This window comes from Rhinatrema bivittatum, chromosome 3 (assembly GCF_901001135.1).
Source record: "Rhinatrema bivittatum chromosome 3, aRhiBiv1.1, whole genome shotgun sequence".
Lineage (NCBI taxonomy): Eukaryota > Metazoa > Chordata > Amphibia > Gymnophiona > Rhinatrematidae > Rhinatrema > Rhinatrema bivittatum.
Window position 1 is genome coordinate 272,170,608 of NC_042617.1, and position 19,692 is coordinate 272,190,299.

The 19,692-nt window shown below is 46.9% G+C and overlaps 1 protein-coding gene across 3 annotated transcripts in view; it reads right to left on the minus strand.

The window, feature by feature from the left end:
- The window catches only part of DDX23 (DEAD-box helicase 23), an 89,620-nt gene extending 73,291 nt beyond the window's left edge, over positions 1-16,329 (minus strand). For all 3 annotated transcript variants that reach the window (XM_029594633.1, XM_029594632.1, XM_029594631.1), the window contains exons 1-4: positions 16,242-16,329; positions 15,635-15,696; positions 15,318-15,517; positions 15,105-15,227 (exon numbers count right to left, since the gene is read on the minus strand). In XM_029594633.1, the coding sequence (XP_029450493.1) occupies positions 15,105-15,227; positions 15,318-15,517 (323 nt within the window). In that variant the 5' untranslated portion in view covers positions 15,635-15,696; positions 16,242-16,329. The remainder of the gene's footprint in view (positions 1-15,104; positions 15,228-15,317; positions 15,518-15,634; positions 15,697-16,241) is intronic.
- Between the last annotated feature and the right edge of the window lie 3,363 nt (positions 16,330-19,692).

The window sequence follows — 19,692 nt, forward strand, 5'->3', positions numbered from 1 at the left end:
AATCCACGGGATCTTAAACAGGGGGGGGGGGGGCGCTAGGGGGGGGATCCTCCTCCTCCTGCAGACTAGCCAGAAAGGATTTGTGCATCAGAAGCACAAACTCAGTGGAAAAACGAGTCTTTGGTTTCTCAGGGGGATCAAATCGGGTGGAGAAATCACCAAATCGAGCTCACCTTCTTCCTGCAGCCCTATTTTAGCATCGGAGACTGAATCCAAATTAGCCGCCGTTCCCGCGATTTTTCGGGTCAGGAATGGCCTGGCCACACGTTGAGCAGCTCGTCCCCGGAGTGCCGTAGTCGGGGGTGCCGAGGAAGGGCCCTCCCCACCCAGCAGGTACCCGAAGCAAAGACCTGCTCGGGAAAGCCTCATGACAGATTCCCCACAGGCACTACAAATGCAGGATCGTGGCATCAAACTTAGAAAAAAAAATCAGTGTGAAGAGAAAAAAACAGCTGAGCTGTGCCCTCAGCAGCAGAGGCAGAGAATGAACCTGCACCTGCTGGAGCTGTCCACGGTTCTCAAAGAAAAAAATAAATAGGGCTCGGTTACCAAAAAACATTGTTCCTCTGGTTTTTTTGGGGGGTTTTTTAAACCCAGAAGGGCACAGGAACTTTAAGAAAACCTCAGCCCTAGGTGGACAGCTTGCCAAGGGGGAGTGACTGGACCACCAGTATCACCCCAGAAGGTCACCGGGAATGGGAGCCTAGGCAGAAGTATTTCAAGGAGCAAAGCCCCCCCCTAGGCCCCCAGCAGAGCAAGGAGACAGGACTGTCTCCTAGAAAAGCAAGTTTGCTTACCGTAAACGGTGTTTCCGTAGATAGCAGGATGAATTAGCCATGCTGTCATGGGAACTGTTCATCAGGGCCCGGGAGGCGGAGCTTATGTAGCAGAGAGTTGATTTTAGTTCCCTCTGCGGCTGCGCGTCTGTTCCCGCGCAGGAAGTAGCAGATTCTCCTCAGTCTGTAATTAAGCTTAAGTTATGAAATTATTTCCGACTACCAGGGAGGTGGGAGGGTCAGCATGGCTATCTACGGAAACACCGTTTACGGTAAGCAAACTTGCTTTTTCCTGTCGATAGCAGGGCTGAATTAGCCATGCTGTCATGGGAGTCCCAAGCAGTTGGGCACGCATGTGGAGAGGCGTGCATATTATTCAATGTGGTAGTCGGGTGATGTGCTGTGCATAGTACGTAGAATGGCTTGTCCCAATGTCACATCTGTAGCTGATTGCTGATCTATGCAATAATGGGATGTGAAGGTGTGAATTGAAGACCACGTGGCTGCTTTGCATATATCCAGTGGTGAGACATGTTGTAGATTTGCCAGGGATGTAGCCATGGCACGTACCTGATGAGCGCATGGACGTGTTGTTAGCGGAAGATTCGCTTTGTTGTAACAAAACTGAATGCATTGTGTAATCCAACTTGAAATAGTCCTTTTTGCGACCGGTTTCCCTAGTGCTTTTGGATCGAACGAAACAAATAATTGAGATGTTCTGTCAACTGTGAGAGTTCTCTGGCGATAAATTTGTAAAGCACGTTTACAGTCTAGTGAATGAAGTGATTTTTCCCTGTCAGTAGCGTGTGGATGTGGAAAGAAGACTGGCAACTCAATAGATTGGTTGAGATGGAATGACGAGACTACCTTAGGTAGGAAAGTTGGGTGAGTGCGCAAGAGTACTTTATTTGGATAAAATTGTAGGTATGGTGCATAATGAACCAGTGCTTGTAGTTCACTTACTCGTCTTGCTGAGGTGATGGCGACTAGGAATACCACCTTCAAGGTTAAATATTTGAGGTGTGCAGAGTCCATGGGTTCAAATGGAGCAAGCATGAGATGTTCTAGGATTACGTTAAGGTCCCAGGGGACCGGTGGCTTTTGAATTGGTGGTCGCAAATGGATTAGCCCCCTAAAGAACCTGGAGAATAGGGGATGTTCCGCGACTGAGTGATTATTCACCGGTCTGTGGTATGCCGCAATTGCACTCAAATGAACACGAATGGATGATGTTGTCAATCCTGTCAAAAATAACGAATGTAGGTAATCTAGGGGTTGTGCTGGAGCACTGTCTATTGGTTGAATTCCTTGATTAGTGCACCAGTCGGTATATCGTCTCCACTTAAATGAATAATTTCGTATAGTAGATGGTTTTCTGGAAGCGAGGAGCACTTCCTGGGCTGCTCTTGAAATCCCTTGAGTGGTCAGCAATGTCCTTTCAATCTCCATGCAGTCAGGTGAAGTGAGGAGTGGAGAGGATGTATTAACGATCCGTCGTTCTGAGTGAGCAGATCTGATCTGTTTGGTAAGGGAATTGGGTCGTCGATGGAGAGACGTAGTAGAAAGGTGTACCATGTCTGCCTGGGCCAGGCTGGGGCAATGAGGATTAAGTCGCTTTTGTCCCTGATGCACTTTTGTATTGTCCTGGGAATCGGAGGAAACGCATAAAGTAAATGTGTTGTCCATTGTAGAAGAAAGGCATCTTGAGCAATGCAGGAGTTGCTTGGTCTCACCGAGCAGAACTTCGGTAGGTGTGTGTTTTGTTCCGTGGCAAACAAATCTATCAGTGGCGTTCCCCAGTGATCAAATAGTTGTTGGGTCACTTCCTTGTGAAGGGACCATTCGTGAGGCTGAAAGATTCGACTTAATTTGTCAGCCCTGGTATTTACTATTCCTGGAAGGTATGTCGCTTGCAAGTGTATTGCATGTTTGTTGGCGTGTTGAAATATTTGCAGGGTCTTGTTGCATAGAGGCCATGATCCCGATCCGCCCTGTTTGTTGATATAGAACATGGCTACTTGATTGTCCGTGTATATCATTAGTCTCCGTCCCTTGAGATGTGAATGAAAGGTTTGGAGGGCATAGCGGATTGCTTTGAGTTCTAAGAGATTGATGTGTAAGGTCTTTTCCCTCATTGTCCATAAACCCTGGGTTTCTAAATTGTCCAGATGAGCTCCCCATCCCGATGGAGATGCATCTGTTGTGAGGACTGCGTTGTGTGGAGGGGGGCTGAATAAGGCTCCCTTGTCTAACGCATAGTCCTTGAGCCACCAATTGATGTCTTTGGTCATGGGTGCCGTTAGGGTGACTCGAGTTCGTAGGGGTTGTGTATGTTGTCGCCATTGGCGTTTCAGGTCCCACTGTAAACGGCGCATGTGTAGTTTGGCATTTGGTACTGTGAAATTTGCTGCTGCCATGTGACCCAATACTATCAAGATCTGTCGAGCGGTCGAATTCCCGGAGTGTAACAGTGAGTGAAGTAGTGTACGAAGTGTCTTCTTCCTGTCGGTCGGTAGATATGCTCTGTACCGTATCGAGTCCAGGCGAGCACCTATGAACTGCAGTATTTGTGTCGGCTGCAAGTTGGATTTTGGATAATTGATAAGGAGTCCCAGAGACTGGAGGCAATTGATTGCCAAATTGAGGTGCGAGTGCAGTATATTGGGGTCCGATGCTGTCAGTAACCAGTCGTCCAGGTACGGAAAAATGGTTAGACCTTGTTGACGAAGATGGGCCACCACCACTATCATGCATTTTGTGAATACTCTGGGGGCTGATGAAAGACCAAAGGGAAGAACCTTGTATTGGTAATGGCAATTGTGATATTGAAAACAGAGGTATTGCCAAGAGGACGGATGGATCGGAATGTGGGTATAAGCATCTTTCAGATCTATCGAGCACATCCAGTCCCTGGGTTGTAATAGCGGGAGAATGGATTTCAGCGAGACCATCTTGAATTTTTGTTGAGGTCTCTGAGATCCAAAATTGGTCGTTGACCCCCCGATTTCTTTGGAATGAGGAAATAGGGGGAGTAGGAACCGTGATTGTAGTCCCTTCGAAGGAGAGGTTGTATTGCTCCTTGTCGAAGTAGAAGGGTGATCTCCTGCGATAATTGAGGTTGCAGGGTCTTGGGTTTCTGTTGTGAGTAATGTGGAAGGAAGGGTGGGCGGGTGAAAGGTATGCGATAACCTGTTTTCACAATGTCCAATACCCATTGATCTGTTGTTATTTTCTTCCATTCTGGCCAGCGGGCTGTGATCCTGCCCGGCGGATTGTCTGAGATCAGTGGTGGTGGCCTGGTTCTTAAAAAGAAGATGTGGTCTTTACTGCTGTTGCCGTATGTTGTTGCTGTTGAGGTTGTTGAGTCCTTTGACCTCTGGGTTTACCTCTCCGCTGTTGGTTGGATGGAGGTTGTGTTTGATGCCGTTGAAAATTGGAGTACGGCTGTTGCCTGAAAGGTTGGTAGGTCCGGTAAGGACGCCTGTACGATTGACGACGATTTGGTGTGTAAAATCTTTTTGAGGAGGAAGGTGTCGTCAAGGATTGTACCGCCAGCGCTTGGTCTTTTAATTTACTAACCGAATCTTGGAAACGATCTCCAAAGAGATTATCTCCCAGACAGGGAAGGTTAGCCAACTTCTCATGTAGATCTTCACGGATTGCGCTTGCCTTCAACCATGCCAGTCGTCTTGCGGCGATTACCGTAGCAGATGCTCTCGATGAGGTTTCAAAACTCTCGTAGACAGCTCGTAAAAGATGGCGAGAGCCCTCTTCCATATCCAAAATGGGTGTGGGAGTAGTGTCTCCCGATGCGGTAAACATGCCTTTTGTTGCCTGTAAACATTCATACAGGTATTGCACCATGTAGAATTGGTGATGTTGAATCCGTGCATTTAGCATCGCATTGTGGTAGACTCGTCTAGCGAAATCATCCAGACATTTGTTGTCCTTGCCTGGAAGATTGGTAGCATGAGTCTTTGATCGTTTTGATTTTTGTAGTGCTGATTCAACTACAATGGATTCATGAGGCAACTGTGGTGTTGAATATGTGGATGGCTTTTGGAGCTTGAATTTTAGATCCGTTTTCCTAGACACTGCTGGGAGAGTAAATGGAGTCTCCCACGATTTCTGTAGGACCCCATGCAGCATGTTATGAGGGGGTAACGATGTTGGTTCTCCCGGTGTGTCAAATATTTTAAGGAGTCCCAAGGTTTCTGCTCTAGGCTCCGGTAACTTTTGGACTTCAACCTTTAAAATAGTACCCATTTTTTCTACGAACTTTGGGTAAGATAAGTCCTCTGGTGGTGAGTATGGTTCCGCCGGTTGTTCCGGGGGATCAGAAGGGTATCCTGTTGAGGATGAACGAGAAGACTGAGATGCAACAGATTCCGACAAGGAGTAGTGTGAGGGAGTCGGTGAAGGTGGTATTACATGTGGACGATTTAAATCCATCTTTGATTTTTGAGGTTCTTCGGGAGACGAGTCGTCCCTTGGTTGTTCTGGAGGCAAGTTGAAAGAAGATTTTAAGGAGTCGAAAAAGCCTGACAGAGAATGGGAAAGATCCCAAAAGGCTTGTTGTGTATTGGGTGGCATAGTTCTAGTGGTATCTGTGCCCTGCGGTGGCATGGGAGTGGGTAGAAGCGGCGATGTGGCTCAGCCGTGGTGAGTTCCGCAGGTTGTGAGTCAGGTCTGGATGATCTTGACGAAGAAATACTACGTGGTCTGACTGCGGATTGGACAGAGGCACTGGTGGAACTGTGCACACTTCTGTGTGATGAACTATGATGTCTATGACGTTTTGACAGTTTTTGTCGTTTTGTATGATAAGAACTGTCTTTGTCACTGGATTCATGACTTCGGGAGATGGAGTCGAGCGTGTTTCGTGAATGAGAGGAATGGGAGTCATAAGAATGTTCTCTGTGTGCCTTATGACTTGTACTTCTCTCATTGTGTTTTCTTTTTCTATTTGTGGAGTGATGTGTACGTTTTCTATGGACTGTGGTCTGGTTTCCAGCGACGTCCTCAGCGGCGCCAATTCTGTGTGAGATACTGTTTCCAGCGCCACTTCCGGCGCACATTGTTTCGGCGCCGCTCCCGGCGTACGTTCTTTCGGTATCGCTCCCATTGCTTTCGGCGCTGCTGCCGGCGCGCGATGCTTCGGTGTCGCTCCCGGCGCAGTTTTCTTAGGCGCCATTTTCTGTGTGCCTTTGTCCTGTGCCGTTTCCGGCGCCCGTTTTTTGGGGGCCCCGTGATGTTTTGGCTCCGTTCTCGGCGCCCGCGATTCCGGTCGTGCAGCTTGAGCCGAATCCGACGGTGAGGTAGACTGCACCGATTCGGAAGACGTAGATTGCCTGTTAGGTTCTGGAGACCTATGGTGGCGACATTTGAGGGACTCTTTGGTAGTGGACCTACCCCTCGACGTGTAGGAGGAAGATCTTCTTTTTTGAAATGGAGTCCTCGATTCCTGTCCCGGGGAAGAATGTGTTGTCGACGGCCTGTTCGTGAGGGATAGCTCCCACATGCGGTAGGCCCTGCGTCTTCGTGCTCTGGGAGACATCCGAGCACAAAATTCGCAATTTTAAGAACATAAGAACATAAGAAAATGCCATACTGGGTCAGACCAAGGGTCCATCAAGCCCAGCATCCTGTTTCCAACAGTGGCCAATCCAGGCCATAAGAACCTGGCAAGTACCCAAAAACTAAGTCTATTCCATGTAACCATTGCTAATGGCAGTGGCTATTCTCTAAGTGAACTTAATAGCAGGTAATGGACCTCTCCTCCAAGAACTTATCCAATCCTTTTTTAAACACAGCTATACTAACTGCACGAACCACATTCTCTGGCAACAAATTCCAGAGTTTAATTGTGCGTTGAGTAAAAAAGAACTTTCTCCGATTAGTTTTAAATGTGCCCCATGCTAACTTCATGGAGTGTCCCCTAGTCCTTCTACTATCCGAAAGAGTAAATAACCGATTCACATCTACCCGTTCTAGATCTCTCATGATTTTAAACACCTCTATCATATCCCCCCACAGTCGTCTCTTCTCCAAGCTGAAAAGTCCTAACCTCTTTAGTCTTTCCTCATAGGGGAGTTGTTCCATTCCCCTTATCATTTTGGTAGCCCTTCTCTGTACCTTCTCCATCGCAATTATATCTTTTTTGAGATGCGGCGACCAGAATTGTACACAGTATTCAAGGTGCGGTCTCACCATGGAGCGATACAGAGGCATTATGACATTTTCCGTTTTATTCATCATTCCTTTTCTAATAATTCCCAACATTCTGTTTGCTTTTTTTTTTTTTTTTTTATATTTGAAGATTTTTATTGACACAGACAGCCAGCGTATACCATACATAAGTACACATAAACGAAAAACGAAGCGTCCAGTCAGATTTTCACAAGTATGAAGTACATAATAAACCCTCCTCACCCCCCCCCCCCCACCCCCCAAAGCAACACAAATAATACATGGGTAAACGGCAATAGCAAACAATCCAAGAAGTTCCCTTCTGCACAATGGAAGGGGCCTGAAATAGCATACTGTCATATAGCAGGAGGAAGTGTGCGGGCACATCAACGAAACCAGAAGAATCGCCCCACATCATAGAGAGCAAACTACCTTAGTAAGCACTCTAGCCAATGCATCTCAGCAAACAACAGCAGTGGTAGCTCAAAAAGCAAGATAGTTAGAGTAAAGGCAACCATTGTATATACGGGGCCCAGACCCGGTGAAAAACACTCAAGCGGTCATGATGAACCGCAGTTAACCTGCTCAGTTGGTAGTAAGTATGGAGACGTGCCTGCGCCTGGGCTAAGCTAGGGGCATTCCGTTGGTTCCACAGGCGAGCCAACTCAGACCGTGCGGCAATACAAACTTGCTGGACTAGGCGCTGCTGATCCGTATTTAATCCGGCAATAGGTAAGGTCAAAAGAGCATGCCAAGGCTCCAGGTGAATGGGCGTCTTCAGAACAGTTGTGAGCCATGCAGCCAGTGAGGTCCAATATTGTGTAACCCGGGGGCATTGCCACCAGACATGGTAATATGTTCCCAACATCCCGCATCCCCTCCAGCATCTATCAGAGAGATTAGGGGCAAAACGGTGTAGCCTAACAGGAGTATAATGCCACCTATAGATCATCTTATGACAATTCTCCTGCATCCCCGCGGAGATGGAGCACTTATAGGCCTGTGTAAATATAATGTCCCATTCTTCAGTCTCAAGACTGCGGGGGAAGTCAGCAGACCAGGCTACCTGTTGCCGGAATGGCCCTTGCTGCCTGCTGTTTAATAGTGCATATATTTTAGAAATAACCCCCTTCACAGAGTCTGGATGTAAGCAATAATTTTCAAACAAAGAGCCACACAGTCTGACAGTACCAGCTCTAGTCGCACGCTTCAGAAAATGAAAGAGTTTAGCATAAAGGAGAAAATCCACCTTTGGCAATGAATAGTGGGAACTTATCGCCTCTATAGGCAGGAGCGCCCCTTGACACAGAATATGCTCCGAGTGATGCCCGCCTCAAACCATACTTGAGACGCAGTGGTCAGAGAAGCAGGGGGAAGTATGTAGTTAGTAAACAGATGCGTTAAAAGAGTAAAATTACCCTTCCCCACTAAACACAGCTTCCATTGAGACCAAGTCTTCATAGTGGCTTGTAACGCACAAGGGAAATAGGAGATAGAGCCCCAGGTAGAACGGGGTTGCCAGGGCAATGCGGAAAGGGGCATAGACCCAAATAAAGCTTGCTCTAAGAGAACCCACTGTGGAGGGGCGGACACCCGATGTACAACCACCAGTGCCCGGAGTTGGGCAGCACAAAAATACCAACACAAGTTGGGAACTCCAAGCCCACCTCGCACTTTCGGGAGGTACAAGACCGATTTAGCAACCCGAGGCGGTCTCCTACGCCAAATGAATCCAAAAATCATTTTCTGCCATTGGAGGAGTATAGAGTTGGGAAGATAAATGGGGATAGTGGTAAAAAAATATAACAGACGTGGGAGGACATTCATTTTAATGATTGCTATGCGACCGAGCCATGAATGTGTATCCCGAGCCCAAGTATCCAAATCACCTCGTATAGCTTGAAGAAGCGGATCATAATTCAAACCATATAACTGGTTGGAGTGAACCCCAATGCGGACTCCTAAATACTTCAAAGCTTTAGGCGCCCACTTAAATGGATAAAGGGAGCGCAAAGTCTGCACACTGTCTGGCGGTAAGTTTACATTAAGGAGTTCCGACTTCTCATAGTTTACCTTGAGGCCAGACACCGCAGTAAAGGCTTGTAATTCTTGCATTACCCCCGATAAAGAAAGAGTGGGATCCGTCAAGGTGAACATAATATCATCCGCAAACATAGAAATTTTAAAATGATGAGCACCTTCACAGACTCCCACTATTTCCTCCGCAGCCCTCACCCGGGTGGAAAAGGGCTCCAGAAATAAGGCAAAAAGCAAAGGGGACAAAGGGCATCCCTGCCTGGTACCACGACCAATGGAAAAAGGCACCCCATAGCTCCCATTAGTCTTAACCCGAGCTTTAGGCAAATGGTAAAGCTTCATAATCCAGTTAATAAATTGAGGACCAAAAGCCATCTGCTCCAGTGTCTTAAATAAAAAGGGCCAATGAACGAGGTCGAACGCTTTCTCAGCGTCAAGAGAAAGCAAGACCGTAGGGGTATGAGTATGTTGTACATAGTCAATGATATCAACTATACGGCGAACATTGTCAGCCGCCAAGCGCCCTGGAACAAAGCCCACCTGATCAGAATGGACTACTAAAGCCAAAATACCATTAAGGCGAGCGGCAAGAACACGGGCCATGACCTTTAAGTCGTTATTTATGAGTGATATGGGCCTATAAGACCCACATCTAGCAGGGTCGCGACCCGGTTTGGCTATAACTGATATACCCGCCGTATTTGCATGCAAGTCTATTTGGCCGGTTTCACGTAAGGAATTAAAAAAATCAGTAAGAGGGCCTACCAATATAGGGGCAAATTGGCGATAATAAGCACCAGTGAAGCCATCCAAGCCTGGTGCTTTCCCAGGCTTCAGCGCCTTGATAGCCGCTAACACCTCCATTGTCGTGATAGGTGCATCCAGAAAAGTCTGCTGGGCAGGTGTAAGTGTGGGAAAGGTCATAGACGACAGGTACTCCTGAATATCAGCTTCCTGTACTTGAGAAGCTCCAGTATAAAGTTGGGCATAAAAATCGGTAAATGCTTGGCGAATATCCTCAGAGGACGTCACTAGCACACCCGTAGGGGAGTAAACCTTAGATACCATGTTTTGAGATCGGGACACCCTCAATTTGTGGGCCAAGTAACGCCCCGCCCTATTTCCGCCCTCAAAGAATTGTTGTTTCAACAGCAACATTTGATGGCTAATAGCTGCATCATCCAGAGCTCGTAAGCTATCCCGTGCCCTTAACAGCTTCTGGTAGACAATATGGGAGCCAGTGGCCAAATGCCGCTGTGTAAGCGAGGCTATGGTAGTAGTCAGGGAGGATCGTTCCCTGGCCCGCTCCCTATTGCAAAACGCAGCCCTCGCAATAAACTGACCCCGGATAAACACTTTAGAGCATTCCCAGACAGTGGAGGGCTGCACTTCACTGTTCTGATTAAGATGGAAGTACTCTTGCAGTTGGGCATGGATACGAGCTGTGAATGTTTTGTCTTTCAAGAGGCTATCATTAAGCCTCCATGGCCGATATCCCTTATCCAGATCACCGAGGTTGAGCTCAATCCATATAGGAGCGTGATCAGACCACGTTAATGGTTCTATATCGGCACGGGAAACTGCATTTTGCACATGTGCGGACACAAACAAGTAGTCTATACGGGAGTATGTAAGGTGCGGGGCTGAAAAAAAGGTGTAGGAGCGAGAGTGTGGATAACGCTTTCGCCAGATGTCCACTAAGCACCATTTGTCTAAAAATTGAAGCCAGGCCTTGCGCATGCCAACAACCGGGGTGGCTCGAGAAGAGCTATCCAAGCTGGGCTCTTTGGTGGCATTAAAGTCCCCCCCAACAATGAGTTCACCCTGCCCATGGGAAGTAAGTAGCCCATCAAGCTCAGTCAGGAAAGGTAGCTGCTGAGTATTTGGGAAATACACATTCAAAAGAGTAACAACATGAGTGCCCACCTTAAGTTTCAGGAGAACATAGCGGCCTAAAGGATCCAACAGGCGAAAGAGAAGATCATGGACAAATGTATTAGCGAGAAGTATCCCCACGCCTGTATATCGCGCTGCTTTAGTACTCGCTGCCCAGTGAGCAAAGGGGTAAGAAGGAAACCCAAGGAGACGAGTATGGTGTTTTCTAACATGGGTCTCCTGAATAAAAGCAACCGCTGCATGCTGAGATTGTAGCTCTCTTTTAAGAAGTTGCCGTTTGCGCGGCGTATTCAATCCCTTAACATTAAGGGATACAATACGGAAGGCCATCAGCAACAGGTTAGTGTGAAGGCAATATAGCCTAACGTCCCCCTGATTGCCAGAACTAGCATCTCTGCACCATAATATAGCCTAAACCCAATGGAAAAATAAAGATCGAAAATGTTGCTTACCCCAAAAATCCAAACATATTCCGCCATAACCCTGCGGAAGTTCCCCAACCTAAGGGACTCGCACAAGCGAATCAGCGCAGCCCTCACGAGCGCAGGCACAAAACCCCCCCCCCCCCCTTGTAAGTGCATTGAAGATAGAAGAAAAAACAGCAAACCCTACTATAACAACTGCTATGGGAGCCAATGGTATATAACCGTGTAAGGTATATACGACTCAAAAAAACAACGAACATGAGCAAGAAAAGTTACTTGAAAACAGGGTCCCATTAAGGAACAAAAACCCAGAAAGTGCATCAAACCAGGTCCATAAGCTTCTCCAAGAGCCCAGCCGGGCATATAGCGAAAAGTCAACCTTGATCCGCCTCGGAGGATGATGGAGGTGCCAATTGGCGACGCAAACGCTTTCCCCCTTTGGCAGCGCGCTGCCATCTTGGTGCACCGTCAGGTTTCGCAGGAACCGCCGCCATCTTGGGAGCTTGAAAATTGGCTGGTAATTGCGCCCGCTTAAAGGCCTCAACGGCCTCTGCAATCGATTTCACCCGATGTGTCACCCCCTGGTGCTGGAACTGGAGGCCAAAAGGGTATAACCACCTGTAGCGAATGGAACAAGTGCGCAGGGTGGAAGTTACTTCGCGCATCTCATAACGTTTTTTTCAGAGTGAGAGGTGCCAGGTCCTGGAAGATGGCGATTTCATAATTATTCCAACGCACCTCCTTGCTTTGCCTCGCCATGTCGTAGACCTGCGTCTTTTGCAGAAAGCTATGAAAGCAGATGACAATGTCTCTAGGGCGTTGGTCATTGCGGGGGCCCAGTGCTCGATGTGCGCGCTCAAGACGAATCCCCTCCGGCAAAATGGCCGTGTTCTCCGGCCCAGTATGAGCTAAGTTGAGGATATATGCGCAAATTTGTTGGGCGACCACCATTGCATCCGCAAACTCTGTCGTATCAGGGACCCCTCGAATCCTTATATTGCAGCGACGGCTGCGGTTTTCTAAGTCCTCCAATTTCTCTGTGAGGAGAGCCAATTCGGTCACGGTAGCTGAGTGTTGAGAGGTTAGATGATTAAGGGCCTCGCCATGTCCCTCCACGCGCACGTCAATCTCGTCTACTCGTACTCCCAGAGATGCAATATCCTCCTTCAGTTCTGCCACGGAGGCCCGCATTTCATTGCGAAACTGCTTCATATCGGATCGCAAGGCTATGAACCAATTGCGAGCATCCGCCTTGGTAAGTAATTCTGGGTCAGACCGTAAATCAGCTGGGGACTCGTCGTCCGTCGCATCCGCGACAGGGTCCTCTAGCGCTAAATCCAGCTCGGTCTCCTCGTGGCTGGCTGGGCCCAAGTCCGGAGTAGCCTTGTCATAAGCAAACTGCTTGAGGTCGGTAATCCTGCGTTTCGCGGTCATGACTCCAAAAGAGTAAGCCGTTCTTAGAAGCAAAATGCTGCCGGGTTTATGAGCAAAACAAGCAATACAGCCGGGTTTACTGGCTGAGGGGGTTGGAGCTCTGCTATCATGCGACCGCCGCCATTCACCGCGCAACAGCGCCCCCCGTTTGCTTTTTTGACTGCCGCAGCACACTGAACCGACGATTTCAATGTGTTATCCACTATGACACCTAGATCTCTTTCTTGGGTTGTAGCACCTAATATGGAACCCAACATCGTGTAATTATAGCATGGGTTATTTTTCCCTATATGCATCACCTTGCACTTATCCACATTAAATTTCATCTGCCATTTGGATGCCCAATTTTCCAGTCTCACAAGGTCTTCCTGCAATTTATCACAATCTGCTTGTGATTTAACTACTCTGAACAATTTTGTGTCATCTGCAAATTTGATTATCTCACTCGTCGTATTTCTTTCCAGATCATTTATAAATATATTGAACAGTAAGGGTCCCAATACAGATCCCTGAGGCACTCCACTGTCCACTCCCTTCCACTGAGAAAATTGCCCATTTAATCCTACTCTCTGTTTCCTGTCTTTTAGCCAGTTTGCAATCCACGAAAGGACATCGCCACCTATCCCATGACTTTTTACTTTTCCTAGAAGCCTCTCATGAGGAACTTTGTCAAACGCCTTCTGAAAATCCAAGTATACTATATCTACCGGTTCACCTTTATCCACATGTTTATTAACTCCTTCAAAAAAGTGAAGCAGATTTGTGAGGCAAGACTTGCCCTGGGTAAAGCCATGCTGACTTTGTTCCATTAAACCATGTCTTTCTATATGTTCTGTGATTTTGATGTTTAGAACACTTTCCACTATTTTTCCTGGCACTGAAGTCAGGCTAACCGGTCTGTAGTTTCCCGGATCGCCCCTGGAGCCCTTTTTAAATATTGGGGTTACATTTGCTATCCTCCAGTCTTCAGGTACAATGGATGATTTTAATGATAAGTTACAAATTTTTACTAATAGGTCTGAAATTTCATTTTTTAGTTCCTTCAGAACTCTGGGGTGTATACCATCCGGTCCAGGTGATTTACTACTCTTCAGTTTGTCAATCAGGTTTACCACATCTTCTAGGTTCACCGTGATTTGATTCAGTCCATCTGAATCATTACCCATGAAAACCTTCTCCATTACGGGTACCTCCCCAACATCCTCTTCAGTAAACACCGAAGCAAAGAAATCATAAATTTTCTTGGTTATGCTGCTGTCCCAAACAGCGGTAGCAACGATCATGGCCGTCAGTGACGGACATGACTCTACCGCAGGGACAGGGCTTGAAGCCTGATGGCTTTTTGGACATTTTTTATTTTTATTTTTTTTCTGAAGAGAATCAAGCTCCGCGTGCGTTCCCGCGCGCGGAAAAAGACAGACTGAGGAGAATCTGCTACTTCCTGCGCGGGAACAGACGCGCAGCCGCAGAGGGAACTAAAATCAACTCTCTGCTACATAAGCTCCACCTCCCGGGCCCTGATGGACAGTTCCCATGATAGCATGGCTAATTCAGCCCTGCTATCGACGGGAAAAGTTTTGTTTTTTTTTTTATTTAGCATTTGTTTATATACCGAGGTACAGCTGACAATGCCTTCACTCCAGTTTACATTACAACGAACAGAAGAGGCGAGGTGTAGGCGATAGTGCCTCGAGAACGTATGTAACGATGTCCAAGTCGCAGCTCTACAGATCTCTTGAGAGGAGACCGAGCGAGCATCCGCCCAGGAAGCCACCTGGGAACGTGTAGAATGCGCTACGATGCCGGGCGGGGGGAGTCCTCCCCACCCCAATGTAGGAAGCAGCAATGCCGGCTTTCAGCCACCTGGCAATGGTCGTCTTCGAGGCCGGAGACCCCTTCCGAGGGCCGGACCAAAGTACGAAGAGATGGTCAGAAGTCCGGAAATCATTCGTAGCCTCCAGATAGAGACGCAGAGTACGCTTGACATCCAGGAGCCGGAGAGACCGCGGCTCAGAAGAAGTTAAATATAAAACTTTCAAAGTAAGTCTTTTTTTTTAATATATAGACAATAGGTAATACTTGCTTAATCCTGTCAGAAATAATATGAAAAATCCCCTCAGGGGCAAGATAAGGAGCTAAGAAGGGGAACCGCAGGTTCAGCTGCCGGCATCTGCTGGAGACAGACAAATACTGAAGGGATGCAAGTAGGCTCTGTCCTGATATAGGATACCCTTTCAGTTTTGGTCTGTCTCCATCTGCTGGACAGGAGGCTCAACCTACGGTCTGGACTGATCCTGGTACGTACAGGAAAAGCTCAAACCATAGAAACCAGTTATGAGTGACTTACTTTGATCTTTTTCTGTCCTTCTCCCGACGGTGTACATCTTTCTCTCGATCCCGGTCCTTCTTATTTCTCTCTCTCTCTTTGTCTCGCTCTCTTTCCTTCTCTCTCTCTTTGTGCCTTCGGTCTCTAGATAACACCAATCAAAAAGAAATGTCACTAATCACGTCAGCTTCTAATGATTCCCCAAACAATATCACCCCCATTCTGCCCCTCTACCTCTCAAGAGACTTAGATCTGGAGCGGGACCGACTCCTGGATCTCCGACGGTCTCGCGAGCGGTGCCGTTTTCTCTCTTTGGAAGGAGAGCTCTTCCTGTCCCTATCTCTCTCTGGCGATCGAGATCTTGAACGTTTCCTCTCTTTCTCTCTGGAAGGGGAGGACTCTCTTTCTCTCTTATCGGGGTGCTCTCCCACCATCTAAATACAAGAGAAAACACTTAGTAATAGGCTAAATAGATCTCACAACTGACCAGTATCTGAGTTAGGCACCTCTCTAACTCAAGCAACAGCCTCACAAGAGATCCTGACACTTACCGCTGAAGAATCACTAGTGATTTGACTCCTTCACTTTCTGGAGAAAAATCAGCCAAAAATCTACAAAAAGGAAAAACAATGAAAATTATACAATCTTAGCTTTCTTTTATATTTTCAAATCAAAGCTTTCAGATTGTCTAACGATGATACTCTGCCAAACCAGAAAGATTTCCTTCTCTCCACAAACTGGGGACCTGGACTTTTTATATAAAAGGTTTCACTAGGCTTTGCATTAACTAGAATTGCACTTTTTTTTTATTTAAATGTTATAACTGTATGGAAGTTTCCCGAGCTAACAGAATTAAAAAAACAAACAAACAAACAAAACAAAAACAGATAAGAACAGGGGATTCCTGAAGGAATGGACGAAGGAGTGAAGACTGAGAAAAAGGGCTTTATTCTGTGTCTATGAAAACAAATCTTTAATGAGTAAGGCCATCGGCAGGGTATGAAATCCTGCAACAGGAAGGGGCAACGTACAACAAGATGAACATGGAGGTCTATATTTGCCCCTTTTTATAATTCGCCTACTCAGGATGACACATTGGCATCTCCAGTTACAACTAACCAATCCCATAAAAACTTCGAAGCACTTCAGTACTTTCATGCATTACACATGACACGATAGCCCCACATGGTCATCCCTTCACCCACTTACACCCGCTCTTCCATCAGCGGCCGCTCAAGTCGCACCTCTCCCCGTCTCTTGTCCACTCTTGCTGGGCTAACGAAATCTTCACGACAATCCGAAAGCCGCCATTTCCTCCAGCGCCGGAAACACAACAGCAGGCCCGGCGCAGAGCATGCTGGAAACGTGGTCCGCCCGCCATCCGCGGGCCAGAGGAGACGTACCAACCTACTACCACTCCCGACAGGCCCCGGAGCACACTGTGACATCACGCGGGGGGATATGGGTAACGCAGTTCGAAGGGCGTGAGTATGTGATATCTCCTCTCCGCCCATGGGTTTCCTGACGGTGGGATGGAGCTGCGGCACCGTGAGAGTCGGGTACTCGCTCCACAAATAGATTTCTGTATTTGCAAGAACGGATTAATAAGGCCCTTCCGTTTTCTTCCCTCGGCAGTGTAATCACGTCTCGGGATTTTTGTTTAAAGATGAGGCGGTACAGAAGCTGTCCAGAGTCCATATGTGCTTTTCTTAGGCATAACCATCCTTACGAAGGTTCATTTGTGCCTTGGAGCTCATCTATAACAGATAATTCGTAGGTTGCTCTAATATAAGTGTGTCAGAATCTGCAAACGAGCCTCCATTGTCGCCAGTGCCTGTAAGGCCTCCTAGCGCTGTGCATTCACAGGGCCTGGGCTTGTGCTGTTTGCTCAACTCGTCAAGACAGACACTAGAGGGCAGGTTCAATGCAGGCAAAGCAGCGGATGTGACTGGAGCAGGTTCCAAATTCCTCAGTCTTTTTTTTTAGGCAGGTTAATCTTAACTACGTCTCTATGATTAAAACATTTCTGATAGATTCTTGCTTGTCTTGACTAGACTGTAAGCACCATAGAGCAGGGACTATCTTTTATATGTATTTTATTTTTTAATATTCTGCTTTTCAGGACTTCAAAGCAGATTTCACACAGGTGCTTAGGCATGTTCTATCCCCAGAGGGCTCACAGTCTAAGGGCCTAATTTATCAAGTTATTTTCCCATATACACAGAATGAGAGAAATGCTTTAGTGAATCAGGCCCTAAATTTGTACCTGAGGCAATGGAGAGTAAAGTAACTTGTCCATGGTCACAAGGAGTGGTACTGGGATTTGACCCCTGGTTTGTAGCCCACTGCTCTAACCACTTCCACTATATATGTCTAGTAGTGTTATATAAATTCAAGTAAAGTGATTCCTGATTAACTACAGTGCTGAGATGCCCTGGAGCTCTAATCCTGGCAGGTTGAAATAACAAGCCAGATCCATGCCATGCCTCATCAAGTATGTGACACTTACTGGCCAAACTTGGTGCATATGTCATGGTCTATGGTCCACCCTAACTGAGGACTGCCACTGCAAAGCCTGGGCTAGGTGGAGGAGAGGGAAGATGGTTAAAAATGGAAAAAATATATATATACCCAAGTAGTGGCTCATGGCTTTATAGCCCCAACAGAATCTGGTTTCAATTGAATTGGAAACCCAAAGAGCAGGAGTAAGCTGCCAGACCCCCCCCCCCCCCCAAAAAAAATAAAATAAAGCACATTGCAGCCCTTTTATGATTTTTTTGGTAAGGCACAGGTTTCTGATAAAGGGAAAGAGAAATCACAAAGAGACTGAGAAGGAACAATGCCTGTGTCACAGAGAGGCTAAAGAATTATTTAAGAAATGAAAAGAAACAAAATAAAACATAAGTTCATAAAAAACACCCCTTCCCTGTACGTACCCGGACCATTCCAGACATCTTGGTTTTGCTTCTCCTCCAGCAGATGGAGACAGAGATGTTTTTGACTGACACTGCCCTTAAGTTGAGGTGCCACCTACAGTATTTCTCTGTCTCCAGAAGATGGTGGAGGTGCAAACTCCTGCAGTCTGAAGTAAAAAAAAAAAAAAAGGAAGATCAGGAAGAACAGGAAAGATTTCTCCAGAAGAAGAGTCTATTGCCTCCCAGGGGGTTGCTAGGTCCTGGTGGGACCATCCCCCCTGGTATTGGAGGCATTCAAGCAGAGGGTCGGAGACCGTACAGCTCAACCCCCCGCTCAAAAAAAACATAAGTTCATAAAAAACACTCCAAGTGTTTCAAAATAGGTTGAGACCCCTGCTTTCACATATAGATGTAAAAATATATTGAAGTCAGTTCATTCCACAGACAAATTTAGCCATTTGATGCTGGTATACACACCCCTCCTCTGCCCCAACCTAGAATCACTTTCCATTCATGCCCGCCCCTAAAATCGTTCTCCCTTTCCTTGACATCTCATCCACAAATGTGGAATCATTCACCTTCTCTTCCATTCCCCCTCCCCGACCCTAGAATCACTCTCCTTCTTGGCTCCACTCCTTCACGCAGCAAACCTCAAATTACTGCCCCATCCACCGTAATAGATCTCTTTCCTGTGCTCCCCTCAGGACTCCCACACATTTTGAAACACTCCCCTTCTTCCCTCATGAATCTCCATCTCTCCTGATGCCATCCCTGCCACTCCCTGACCTGGTTCTGTCGATGGCAGCAGAAGTAACAGCAGCAGGTTGAGTGAATGAGGAGAAAAAATTGACCCATGCTCTCTGGGCAGCCCAAGTGGGAGGCAGGGCCTGTGAGAGTGGGCAGACTCGGACTCTGTACTCGCTCAACCTGCTGCGCTGCTATCACTATTGCCAAGGTTAGGGGATGATGATAGCGGCAGGAGAGATTGGGGGGAGGGGGGGAGGGAAGACACTAAGGTAGACTGGAAGTCTGCATTTGGGGCAAGAAAGATTGGCAGTCTGGGACAGGAATGCTCAGAGATTCACCTGAGGGCAGGAGAGATGTAAGAAGAGTTTGCAAGGGGAGGAATTTTGCTGTTCACAAAAATGTGCCTCACTAGACAACATTATGCAGCAACAATTTGAATATAATTACTGTTACCTATTAGGTTCAAATCGTAGATAGTGTAGATAAGCAGTCCTTCTAAACAAAATCCTAATTCAAACTATAGATTAGACAAGTAAACAAACGACCTTATGTTTGGGGTCATTAAAGCCTTGTTTCAAGGCAGTGAGCAAAGGACTGTAATGCAGCATAATAACTATCTGAACTGTGACTTTACTACATTGGTACATATGTGGGTCGTTGCTGGTTATTGTCAGTGCACTAGGCAAACCTTTGGTCATGCAAACCCCTCCCCTAATGACAAATGAGGTAATCAGATTTGCAGATGACACACAATTACTCAGAGTAGCTAAATCACATGCAGATTGTGATAAATTGCAGGAGGATAAATTGCGAGACGAAAATAAGGCATCCAAATGGCAGATGAAATTTAATGTGGACAAGTGCAAGGTGATGCATATAGAGAAAATATCCCTTGCTGTAGTTACACAATGTTAGGTTCTATATTAGGAGCTACCACCCCGGAAAAA